At 43.5% G+C, this 13,261-nt stretch overlaps 1 protein-coding gene across 16 annotated transcripts in view; it reads right to left on the minus strand.

The window, feature by feature from the left end:
* NRP1 (neuropilin 1) overlaps positions 1-13,261 on the minus strand; it is a 233,159-nt gene that overhangs the window by 133,117 nt on the left and 86,781 nt on the right. For all 16 annotated transcript variants that reach the window (XR_014792444.1, XR_014792443.1, XR_014792438.1 and 13 more), the window contains one exon: positions 1,946-2,173. Coding sequence is in view for 8 of the 16 variants with exons in the window: in XM_084859198.1 (XP_084715324.1) it covers positions 1,946-2,173 (228 nt within the window). In the remaining 8 variants the exon portion in view is untranslated. The remainder of the gene's footprint in view (positions 1-1,945; positions 2,174-13,261) is intronic.

Below are 13,261 nucleotides of genomic sequence, written 5' to 3' on the forward strand. Positions count from 1 at the left end.
TAATCCTAAATACAAACAAACCCAAACAAACACGAGAACTAGCTTGCTATTTACACTCAAACGCTTAAGGCTTCCATTAAAAAAGATACTGTCTCCACAATGTGTAAAGAGAACCATGTTAAAATATTAGGTTAGTGGGGGAACAGCACATCTTTTAAACATGACCCAGAAGAAGCTCCCCCAAATTAAATATTTTAAGCCAAAAGCACCACAACTAATGAATGGTGATATTGTGAGTAAGAAGAACCACCCATTACTTTATAGAGAATAAGGAGGTAGAATACTGGTCTGTTCCAATTCAGACTACAAGTACAGAAAGTGTATGCATGTATCATATTTTAAAAAATATTTTCCCATGTAAGAACCTCTTCGCATTCCAAGCGTCTCCCATGTCTTTGCTTTTAGGAAACTATTATATCAGGGAGAAAGATATAGCATAATCCTCTCTGTGATGTGCAGTTTATTCCATGCATGGAGAAAAATTTAGCGTAGACCTCTCTATGATGTGTAGCTTATTCCATGCATGGAGTTTTTTAATAGCAGGGATAGGGGATCATCCAACATTAGTCCTACTTAGAGGAGACCCATTGAAATGAAGGAGACTTGTTAGTCATGACTAAGGTTCCATTCATTTCAGTGGGTCTACTCTAAGTAAGACTAACATTAGATACTACACAATGACACCTATCTGCAATCTGAAGTGGTGCAGCCCAGAATGTTACCAACTAAGTCAGCATACAAATGTGTTTTCTTTTAAAAGGCTCTCCCAAAGGGTGATTCTGGTTTCCTCCTGGTTTCTCTATGTAAACAACACCACCAGTGGCCAGTGGGGTGGTTTGCTAGGCAAAACTGCCAGCAGCTGTGGTATGGCGATAGAGGAGCAAGAGGACGTCCCACTCTTACCTTTCAGCACATGGAGGCTGTGCTGGAGGTGGGGAGTGCTGCAGCCAGCACTGTGCATGTGCCATGTGGATAGCTGCCCTGTGCCTGACTCCATTGTTCAAATAACATTGCATTTATACACAGCCTTAACTTACTTCCTCATTCTGTATAACGTACAAAATGGCTCTGGGGATCCAACTAAATACAGCCTGGGTATGTTCAAGGAATATAATTTCCGTTGCCACTTCTTCTGCACTATGGATTTTGGGTATCACTGCTTGTACAACTGCCATGGCTCCCCAAATTCTTACATGGGCACCCTAAGGGGTAGTGCTCAACCTAAGAAAACCCTAACATTAAACTCTGCTAAATCCATAATAGCAGCAGCAGTGAACCACAGGTAAAGCTGTAAAATCCTTACATCACTCTCCATTAGTGCTAACAACATGCAAGATACATCTCTAGAATCTCTAGTTTACTATAAATAAACCAATTATGGCTTCATTGAAATTACATGGATTTTGATACATATATATCTCAGGGTAGATTTTGGTACCAGGGCGGTTCTTAGAGTAGAACTACATGTTATCAGAGATGCAGAGCTATCACTGGAAATGGCAGCCCTATGTCTAATTCCTGTCCCACTCCATAAAGGATTGTCCAATTTACTTTATGTCTGAATGTCATGATACCGTAAGTTTCCCAATCCCATGACATTGGCTACTGCTGGCAGAGGCAATGAAATTTTCAGTGTAATGACATCAAGACACATTGTACTTCATTTGATGGAGGGTGTGGGGAGCTTGATATAGGACTGCTATTTGTGGTAGTGGTCCCGCGTTTCTGATCATGTAGAGTTCTGTTCTTTGTCAGACACCATTTTGGGAATATTTCACATACAAAGTTATTCTTCATTTCTTACTTTCAACTGCCTATGTTTCAAAACAAGCCAGGGCGTTTATAACATAATGTGGATATATGATAAAAGACAATTATGCCTTCTACAACATGCTGTGGTATTACAGTCCTATGATGCACAACTCATTTTTTCTGTGTGTCTCACCTTCAGGGAATCCATCCCAGATTTCTAATCGGTCGTAGCGGCAGAACACGCCTCCCGGAGGGTTTGAATCAGGTTCCAGTTCAAAGCTTTCAAATTCCAGTATAATCTCTGACATCTTTGGTGCAAAGACAATGTAAGTGCATTCAAGGCTATTGGGATATTTTTCAGGGAATCCTGGCGATTTGATCACTCCGCTCATAGATGTATAGTTTCTGGAGCATTCTGGTCCTGTAGAATGGAAGAGACAAATAAAAACACAATATGTTGACTTAGTGCTCTTATGGTAGCTAGAAAACAAATTAGACCATTTTATCTTTCTAAACAGCAGAGTGGTTTTTCGGTGAAACATCTCACTTTAATCATCATATTAATCACCCAGCTAACTTATTCCTGTTATTGATAATTGGTATTACAATGTAATTCACATTTATTGCATGAACTCCAATTTTAAATTTGTAGCAGAGTGATCTGAAAAAGAAAACTTGTGCGAGCTCTGAAGAAGGGGCGGAGGGAATTATGACAAAGTCATGTGGGAACAATGAAAGTGTAAGCTGCAGAAATCTCGACAGCCCTAGGGAAATAATTATAGTCCCTTCAAGCTTAAATCTTTACATCTTAAGGTTGACAGCCTTTTATTGGTAAAATAGAACATTTTGCAAGAGGAGGGGAGTGGATTCAGTAGAGGGAGCAGTGGTTTCAGATTCCTAGAGCAGCGACTCAGTAACTCTGCCAGATGTGACCTATGCCTTCTTGACAAACTAGATGTGAAAGGTAATTCGTACTTGTACCAAGGGTGACTGACTCATTCTGAGTGGTGTTGACACAGGTGCACCAGTAAAGTTTTGCTGTTAGCGAAGGCATGATAAACTGTGTGATTACAGGCCATGTTGCTGGAATCCAACTAATATCAGTGTTGACACACTAACCTTACCTATAACAGTAGTAGTGGCATAGCTTTCTGCATATTCCACAAACACCCATGTGCAGGAACAACGGTCACTGCCCATGTAACGTCCCCTGCTGCATTTACACCAGAAAACCCTTAGTCTCACAAACATTCTTCAAATTCTCTCTCCTGTTGCTTAACATGTAGCTTATCAGGACTGATTTTTAGATATCTGAAAGCCATGTATCATTTATTTATTTGTTTGTTTGTTACATTTATATTCTGCCTTTCTTCCAAGGAGCCCAAGGTGGTGTACATGATCCTCCTCCTCTCCATTTCATCACAACACCTCTGTGAGGTAGGTTAGGCTAAGAGTCAGCCACCGGCCCAAAGCCAACCTGTGAGCTTCATGGCCAAATGGGGACTAGAACCTGCGTCTCCTGAGTCCCAGGCCAACCCCCTAACTGCTTCACCACACTGGCTCACTTGATAAGCATTGATATATTTTAAAATAAAATAAATTTAAAAAACAATGCAACTACTTTCTTTGCCCTTGTTAGTCACTCTCACCCTATCAGAGAAGGAAATGCATGTTTGAACGCAGCCTTTGATGTGCATATTACTTGTTGGATCAGAAACCACATATGTAAGCTGAGGTGTGCATGTACACATGTGACTGCAGAACTAATCTATTCTGTGGTGCTTGCAATGGGCCACGTGTTCAAATGCACACTCAAATGTGCAAGCCCTTCCACTTGTTGATGGGGATGTGCATCTGAATGCACATTCCATTGGAAGTAGTGCTGAACAGATGACTTCCACATTCGAATATTCATTTGGATGTACAGCTGAATGCACCCATTCCTCATAGATGCTCAGAAGCCTGTTTCCATGTACTAATCTTCTCTGGATTGGTGCATCTGTATTATTCTAGATTGTTTCGGAGTCCCATGTATTTTGAGAACTCCAATAGGGGGGGCAGAAGTGGCTGATGGAGTTCAGAGGTTGTAAACTACCATTTTGATACTGTTCTTTTTTTAATGCTATTTTGAATATTGGAAAGGCAGGGTATGGATCATTTAAATAAATAAAAGATAAATTTGCAGACCTGTGATCTAATGTATAGTGTGGGATCAAAATTCCATCAGTTCAGCAATTCCTCCTCCCCAACTGCCCATCATGCTCCCCATGTCTGTACATTGGATATACTTGCATTTGTACTTGCATATGGGCCCATGCATATACAACCCCAATGCATGTGGTCCCCAGTGACATGATCTGTATATGACAAAATGAGAATATAAGCTTGTATGCAATGCACGCTGTGTATAAATAACCCTACACAAACATGAGATCCAATGCACAAACATCAGGGCTGGTGTACTGGTATGGGGGGTGGGGAGGAAGTAGGGCAAGCAATATTGATTCCCCCATCCTGCACTGGACAGAACATCTGAGTAGGGTATTTCTCTCTGCTGAAAAACAATGGACCAGATGCATTATTTGGCAAGCATGGAGCTAGCCCCCATCATGCAACTGAATTTGTTCTGTTTCTCAGGAGTTCATTATATAAAGGCATCATGAAATCACTCTAAAGCACCTTTAGCTATATTTAAATTTTATGAGCTTTTCTACACCAGGCTGTTAATCATTGTATATACTTTCAGTTTCGTCGCAGAATTGGGATCCGAGCTCTATACAAAGAACTTTTCCTTGCCTGCTTTTCTGCTACATAACCTCTGGGTGGTGCTGTGCTATTGCAGAATATCACAATTACACAGGTAGAAAAATACCATTTCTTTCGCTTTCAGAAATAATACTTCATTTTCCTTGTTCTAGGAAAAACTACTCTGGCAAAAAGCAGAAGCAAAACTGGAGGATCAGAATATTGTCTAATGAAGCTATAAACAACACTGAGTAAGGAATCACCAGCATTCAATAAATGCCTTGTGTAGAAAAGCTGTATATCAGAATATCACTTCTCAGCAAAGTGTTTAATGCTCCTTATCCTCACCTCAAGCCTGTCAGGTTAACCCCCCCCCCCTAAACATTGCCTTGCTGAATCCCAGCAAGGCCTCTCAACTCCCACATTCTGTTTCCAAGGTTAGCAAGCTAGAAAGACCTGGCCCATGAGGAGGGCATGACAGTGAGGCTGAGAGACAGCAATTTGCAAACATCCATGCACTGAGTTTCATACATGAGCAAGGATGTCTGGGTCTCCCACATCTAAATCCAAGATGTGCATGTGGATGGCCAGGAGACCGACTGATGACCTGAAATGCTAAGACAAAGGGTGAGCTTGCTGCTGCTTCCCTTAGAAACTTAGCTGGTTCCCCCACTCATGCTCTACGACAGCTTTCCCTATCCTGGTGCCTCCTGATGCGTTGGACTACAACTCCCCTGATGTGTTGGACTACATGTAGTTAGCCATGCTAGCTTGGAATGCTGGGAACTGAAATCCAACACATCTGCAGGGTTGGAAAAGGTTGCTGTAAGGTCTCAGGCTGAGAACTTTTCCAACCCTTCCATCAGAAGGCCAGAACACAAATTACTTTAAAGATGTAATGGAGAGCATTGGAGAGCCAGTGTAGTGTAGTGGTGAGAGTGACGGACTGGGAGCCGGGAGATCTGGGTTCTAGTCCCCACTTGGCCATGGAAGCTCACTGGGTGACTTTGGGCCAGTCACAGACTCTCAGCCCAACCTACCTCACAGGGTTGTTGTTGTGAGGATACAACGGTGAGGAGGAGGATAATGTAAGCCGCCTTGAGTTCCTTGCGAGAGGGAGAAAGGCGGGGTATAAATGCAATAAATAAATAAAATAAATATAAATAAATGTAGCCAGCAGCTATGACTTTTTTTTTTTTTTTTTAACTTAGAGTAACTATAGGGGCCCCAGTCCAGATTGGGGATCTAGCATGGGGGGTAGGGGGGCTTCAAGCCTTTCCCCCACTGCATTCCCAACTTGTTTTGGCCCCCTTGCACATGCAATATATATATATATTGCCAAATAGTGATCCATTTACCTTTAATAGATCACTATTTGGCAATATAAATCTGCAGGTGCAGGGGGCTCAATCCAAGTTGGGACTGAAATGGAGGGACGGCTTAAAGCTCCTCTACCCCCCATGCTAGAGTCCAGTCTGGATTGGGGGGGGGGGCTATGCTTACTCTTGCACTTACTCTAGAGTAAAAAAAGGGGGAGATGTAAATAATGTGTATTTTGGGTCTGAGGTTCCTTTGACAGTAGATGTCAGCTGTATTGCTAAGCTACCTCTGGATTCTGTGATTTGATGCTGGAGCCAGTGGACATCTTAAAGAGATGTGAACATCCACTGAAACCTTACCAATTGGAGAGAATAAATCTCCAGCATAAGTCCACATGAGTGGACTGTATTATCTTTGGAAATGATGGCAGGAAGCACAGTGAATACTTAGAAAATATCCAGTCATCGATACAGATAGTTCCCCAAGAGAAGTCTAGTCTGTTAGATACATATGTATATAAATAATGGCACAGCATAGGAAATGGATTCCTTCTGAAATGAAATAAAACATGCTACCTCTTGCTGATTTGGCTACCATCCAGGTAGAGAGGATGTTCAGGAGACAACTGAGAAGAATGAGTTCTCATTTGTTTCAGTTCCTAAACTGCCTCTGCATGAAATGGCAAATCCAGACTCTGACAAAGGTCCTGTACCCATAGTCAAATTCTAATTTGGGAAGTTCCATTACCATTGAAATGAACATTTCCCAGTTTGATTCAAGCAGAAATAATAGGCGAAATCAGCCCCTTCCATACACATGGGATTGGGCACATACAGTGTTTTTGTAAATGCAGCTCTCCAGTCATGGGATAGTAGCTGGAAAGGATGGTTACTAGCAGGGAGTCTGGCTCACAGACTGGTGAATGCAGGAAGGATATAGTGGGGAATTAATGGTGCCCCCCAAATTCATTTTTTTACTTAGTAGTATAAAAAGCTCCTTCTGTAAAATTAGGGCTGTACCAAAGTTGGAAGTGCTTCTTATGAAAGCTTTCACACCCCGTGAAAAGCACCAACTTTTTGGTGTTGTTGGTTTTTTTGCTGGGGCGGGGGGGGGGGGGAAGCACTGTGAACTGTGGCAAAAGTATTTGCCTGTTTAGATTTGAGGGCAATACTTCCTGCTTTCATTCTCAATTGTCTTTATGATTTACTATGTGGCCTCATCATAAAGCTAATTCAGTGAGGGCAGGATACATTGCCTTAACTCTGAATTGGCTTCATGATGTTTTCAGGTAGCTAGGTCTAATTGGCTCCATAGCACACTGACATTATCATGCTTATGTGTGACCTCTAATTGTCTGGGACATGCAGTGAACAAGAAGAAAAATTATGAGGAATGAGAAGCAGAGAAAAGTAACATTGTGGCTGTGAAAGTGTCTTAAAGACAGATACACTCATGGGGGGGGTGTCCTCTGAAAGTACTGTTTTGATACAAAAATGTTTGAATAAGGAAAATTAGTGCTACCTTATGTAAATTAGGAATATTAATAGCCTACCTTATATAATGGAAGATAAGTAAGTATTATAAAGCCTTTTGCACTAAGAAGATGAAATCCAGCTATATTAAAATAATTGAGAGCATTGCTGTTGACTTTAATGGAAACTTCAACTTGTTTACACCCTACAAAATGCTATAGAAACAAATAACAATAACAACATATCCAAACTATTATACAGTCTTGTGCTGTATCATGTGGCTAAGTAGTGCTACTTTTTGCTACAGAGCTAGCAACTTTTTTTTGCAGAAATGTGTAATACTGCTAAATCATCCCAAAGAATCAATACAAAATATGAGTCATGTTACACTATGACATCAGATTGTGTCACATTGTTACACTGTGACTTCACAGCCTGGGGTTTTATTATTATCAGTTATGCTGTGTTTTCCCATACCGAAAGTGATCAATGGTCCTTTTCTCATTTGCCCTCACAGCTCAAATGGAGGAGGTCACTATTATTCTCATTTTACAAACGGGAAAATTGAGTGTGACTTTCCCCAAGGATACTTAGCCTGTGTATTCATGGCTGAGGAACTTTCAGTGCAGCATAAGATGCCTTTTTCAGACTGAGCTACAGTTGACAATAGGACCTTTTTACTCCATACTTGCAGTTCTTAAGTGGTTTTGTTGTTTATTCACCCAGGCACTTCCGACTCTTCGTGACTTCATGGACCAGCCCACGCCAGAGCTTCCTGTCAACCGTCGCCACCCCCAGCTCCCCCAAGGTCGTGTCCGTCACCTCCAGAATATCATCCATCCATCTTGCCCTTGGTCGGCCCCTCTTCCTTTTGCCTTCCACTTCCCCTAGCATCAGAAATGTGTTCCGAGAGCTTCCTAGGTGGCTCATCTGACCGCAAGCAAGGAGTGTAGGGGGCAATTTGCTAAGGGATGGTTTCATTTCCTGATGACACGGAAGAAACTGAAATTGAGTTTTTGTGTAATGACATCATTCAGTTCAACAGATCCCTTAGTAAAATGTCTTGGCATTACAACTTTGCCTGTCCCACTGATATATTTTTCTGTGAATTTCAGGTGGAGGCAAGGAACATGCTAGTCAAAAGTCAGAGGATTCAGAGATGATGAGGGTTATTCTCAGCATTTGCATTTTGCAAGAGAGTATGTCAGGGGTTAGAGTAAAACTACCATGAGGGCAGTGGCAAGAAACCACAGAATGCATTAATGAGGGCATCATAAAAGCCTAGAAAAGAGCAGCACAGCATCATGGCATTGTCAGGGCCAAAGTGGGGGTCAGACTTGCAAGCTGTCAACTGGAGGGTCCAGAGGTGTCTAGCGTACTCCAAGGGAGGCATGAGTGCATTTCCAGAGATGGCAGAGAAAGGGGTCAGTGGCAGGTAGACAAGGTGGACAAGATATTAAATCCTAAAGACAGCAACTGTAAATCCTAAGGGCTTGAGATAAGGGGCATAATCTAGTGTAGGCAGGCAGGAGGTTTTGTGTGGCACTGCAGTCCTTAGCACAGGTTGCTCAAGCTGAGAAACCCAGACTGAAGCAGCAGTTATATACGGCCAGCCAGGCCTTTATTAGCTCCCCAGATCACCAGACCTATCATGCCTCTTTCTGGCCACTGTCTGGGTAGCATGGCAGAGTGGCAAGGGTCAGGCAAATAGGTTCCACTGCTTGTGAGATACTCTGGTGATGCAGAGAACAAGGCACTTGGGCCTCGCTGCCAGAATTTCCTGTTCAACTCCTCTGGTGCCTTGCAGGCAGTTGTGTTCAATCAAAGCTATCCTTGGCTTGATTAGCTATCCTTGACTTGATCCTAACCAACAGAGAGTGGATAAAGTAGCAGTTACAGGAACTCTGGGGGAAAGCGACCATGTTATACTTGAGTTCTTGGTTCTAAGGGAAGCAAAAGCTGAGTGTAGTCAAATGTGTACCCTGGATTTTAGGAAAGCTGATTTTAATAAACTCAGAACAATTATAAGTAAGGTCCCATGGCAAGCGACTCTTATGAGAAAAGGAGTCCAAGATGGGTGGGAGCTTTTAAAAAAGGAAATTCTCAAGGCACAATTACAATTCCAACAAAGAGAAAAGGAGGAAGACAACAGAAGAAGCCAATGTGGCTTCACAAAAAGCTTAGAGATGACCTGAAAACAAAAAAGGACACATAGGAAGTGGAAAGAAGGCCAAGCAACAACGGAAGAGTATAGGCAGGGAGCACATGCAGGAATGGAGTCAGGAAGGCTAAAGCTGAGAATGAGCTGAGGAAGCGAGGGATGCTAAAAGCAACAAAAAGGCTTTCTTCAGATACGTGCATAGTAAAAGACAAAGGAAAGAAATGGTTGTTCAGCTATTAAATAAGGATGGCAAAATGATAACAGATGACAGGGGCTGGATCTACACTTACCACCTTTTTTCGCTTCCAATGAGGTTTCACTGCCCGCCTTTCACACTACGCAGCACCCTCCTCGAACTGGAACCGGAATTTCCCACTTCTGTGCTACCGCTTTCAATACCCTAATATCCCGGTATTTCCCCTTAATGTGCTCTGATTTTCCACCTTCACTACCATATCCGGTCATAGTCCCCTGCCCTGCCTGTCCATATACAGCGGTGTTTGTATTTCCCTCCTGTCCAATCACAGCTCTTGATGGCCCCATGTCTTCTTCCGGCTGCTGATCGCATAGCTTCCTCAGCAGCCCCTGTTTCCTCAGCAACAACAAAGGGCTGGATGTGCACGTGCTTGTCTGATCTCAGAAGCTAGGCAGGGTCAGTCCCGGTCAGTGCTTGGATGGGAGACTGCCTGGGAATCACGCTTCCTGCACTGAGCAGGGGGTTGTTCTATCCCTTCAAATTACACTAAGTTTTATCCCCTCTTATCCCCCACTCTGGATTTTTTTTTTGTAAATTAAGGCATTATCCTCGCAGAATCAGGGCTTCTCTGCGATGTTTTTTTTTCTAATTCAGGCATGATCTTTGAAGATTCAAAGTTGTGAAGCCTTAATTTTTTTTAAAAATCATCCAGAGCGGGGGATAAGAGGGGATAAAACTTAGTGTAATTTGAAGGGATAGAACAACCCCCTGCTCAGTGCAGGAAGCCTGATTCCTAGGCGGTCACCCATCCAACTATTGACCGAGGCCGATCCTGCTTAGCAGGAAACAGCAGGAAAACAGCACAGCACTCGAGTGTGAACCGAGCTCATGCATTCGATGAAGCACTGCAGTGGGGAAAATGGGTGAGTGTGAAAAATCACGTTTTATGACACCAAATTCATTGCGATGGTGGGCGCAATGTAGATTGGCCCAAAGAAAAGGCAGAAGTGCTCAATTCCTACTTTGGCTCAGTCTTCTCCCAAAAGAGGGTCTATGACCCCGCTGGCAAAGGCGAAGTACAGGCTGAAGGGGCAGGATTGCAGCTTGAGATCGATAGGCATATGGTCAAGGAACACCTAATTACTTTGAATGAGTTCAAATCTCCAGGGCCAGATGAACTGCACCCTAGAGTAATAAAGGAACTGACAGAAGAACTCTCAGAACCGCTGTCTATTCTCTTGGAGAAATCATGGAGGACGGGTGAAGTCCCAAATGACTGGAGGAGGGCTACTGTTGTCCCTATCTTCAAAAAGGGTAAAAAGGAGGAACCTGGGAACTACAGACCAGTCAGTCTGACATCAATCCCAGGGAAAATTCTGGAGCAGATGATAAAGCAATCCATCTGTAAGCACCTTGAAAACAATGCAGTGATTACTCGAAGCCAACATGGATTTGTCAAGAACAAATCCTGCCAGACGAATCTGATCTAATTTTTTTGATCAAGTAATCTCCCTTGTGGACTGTGGGAATGCTGTGGACATAATATATCTCCACTTCAGCAAAGCTTTTGACAAAGTGCCCCATGATATCCTGATGAGCAAACTAGCTCAAAGTTAGGGATGGACGAAAGTCATTTACCTGATCCCGAAGCTTGCTTCGCGGTGGGGGGGGGGGAGGCGCACCGTCTCTCCCTGCTGAAATTCTGGCCGGGGGGGGGAGCGCCCCATCTCTCCAGCCGCGAATCCTGTAGTCCTGCTGGGATGCAGTCAGCCATGATAGGCTATGTAAATGTTTACGTAGCCTATCACGGCTGACTTTGAAAAAAAGAAGAAGCGCGTACGCAAATGGCGGCGCCCATGGGCGCCGCCATTTGCATTCCTTATTTTGGCATGGGTAGTCTACGTAAATATTTACGTAGACTACGGTGAAAATAAGGGCAACGCTGGCTACAGAATTGGACTCAAAGAGTGCTTATCAATGGGATCTTCTCAAACTGGGGAGAGGTAACGAGTGCGGTACCACAGGGCTCAGTCCTGGGCCCAGTGCTCTTCAACATTTTTATTAATGACTTGGAGGAGGAGATGCAGGGAATGCTTATCAAATTTGCAGATGACACAAAATTGGGTGGGATAGCTAATACTTTGGAAGACAGAAACAAATTCAAAGGGATCTTGATAGACTGGAGCACTGGGCTGAAAACAACAGAATGACATTTAATAGGGATAAATGCCAAGTTCTGCACCTAGGAAAAAGAAACCAAACGCACAGTTACAAGATGGGGGATACGTGGCCCAACAACACTACAGACGAAAAGGATCTTGGAATTGTTATAGATCACAAGATGAATATGAGCCAATACTGTGATGTGGCTGCAAAAAAGGCCAATGCTCTTTTGGGCTGCATTCATAGAAGCATAGCTTCCAAATCCTGGGAAGTACTAGTTCCCCTCTACTCAGTACTGGTTAGGCCTCATCTGGAGTACTGTGTCCAGTTCTGGGCACCACATTTTAAGAAGGATGCAGAGCAGACAAACTGGAGAGGGTTTAGAGGAGGGCAACAAAGATGATCAGGGGACTGGAAACAAAGCCCAGTGAAGAGAGACTGAAAGAACTGGGCAAGTTTAGCCTTGAGAAGAGAAGACTGAGGGGAGATACGATAGCGCTCTTCAAGGACTTGAAAGGTTGTCACAGAGAGGAAGGCCAGGATCTCTTCTCAATCATCCTGGAGCGCAGGACATGGAATAATGGGCTCAAGTTACAGGAAACTAGATTCCAGCTGAACATCAGGAAAAACTTCCTGACTGTTAGAACAATACAACAATGGAAACCATTACCTAGGGAGGTAGTGGGCTCTCCCACACTGGAGGCATTCAAGACGAGGCTGGACAGCCATCTGTCAGGGATGCTCTGACTTGGATTCCTGCATTGAGCAGGGGGTTGGACTCGATGGTCTTGTAGGCCCCTTCCAACCCTACTATTCTATGATTCTATGAAAGCATGCCACAAGCCAAATCCCAATTCCGAGAAAGTAGCATTCTAGCGTGGTTTACCATATATATGCAATCTCTGTGCTGTGGGGAGGTTTTGCCTCTAGAGAATCTAGCCATGGAGGAGGCAGCAGTGCACCGAAGTGCAGGAGTGGCAGGCAGACTTCAAGAGTTCAAGACAAAATTCATGCATTCATGTCATATTCGATCCCATGGTCCACCTAGCTTTCTAAAGCCCGCCATTCCTGTGCCACCTGGGCCATAGGTTGTCCAACCATGCCATTTGGCAGCTTTTCCCAACCTGGTGCCCTCCAGATGTTTTGGACTTCAACTCCCATCAACCTCAGCCAGCATGACCAGTGGTCAGGAATGCTGGGGGATGTAACCAAAAACATCTGGAGATCACCAGGCTGGGAAGGCTGCTATATGGAGTACTCAACACCTAGTTTTCTGAGTCTTAGGCTACCATCTTATACCCACTTACCTGGGTATGGTATTCCATTGAATGAAATGGGACTTACTTCTAAGTAGACATGCATAGGATTGTGCTGTTAAACTCTGTAACCTAAACAAACTCGATTTTCATGAAGTGTTTTAGTTATATTGTTTTCTAGGCTTGCTTTCATGGG

Source organism: Heloderma suspectum, chromosome 5 (genome assembly GCF_057233095.1).
Source record: "Heloderma suspectum isolate Gila_16-S chromosome 5, 16-S_ref, whole genome shotgun sequence".
In the NCBI taxonomy this organism is placed as follows: domain Eukaryota; kingdom Metazoa; phylum Chordata; class Lepidosauria; order Squamata; family Helodermatidae; genus Heloderma; species Heloderma suspectum.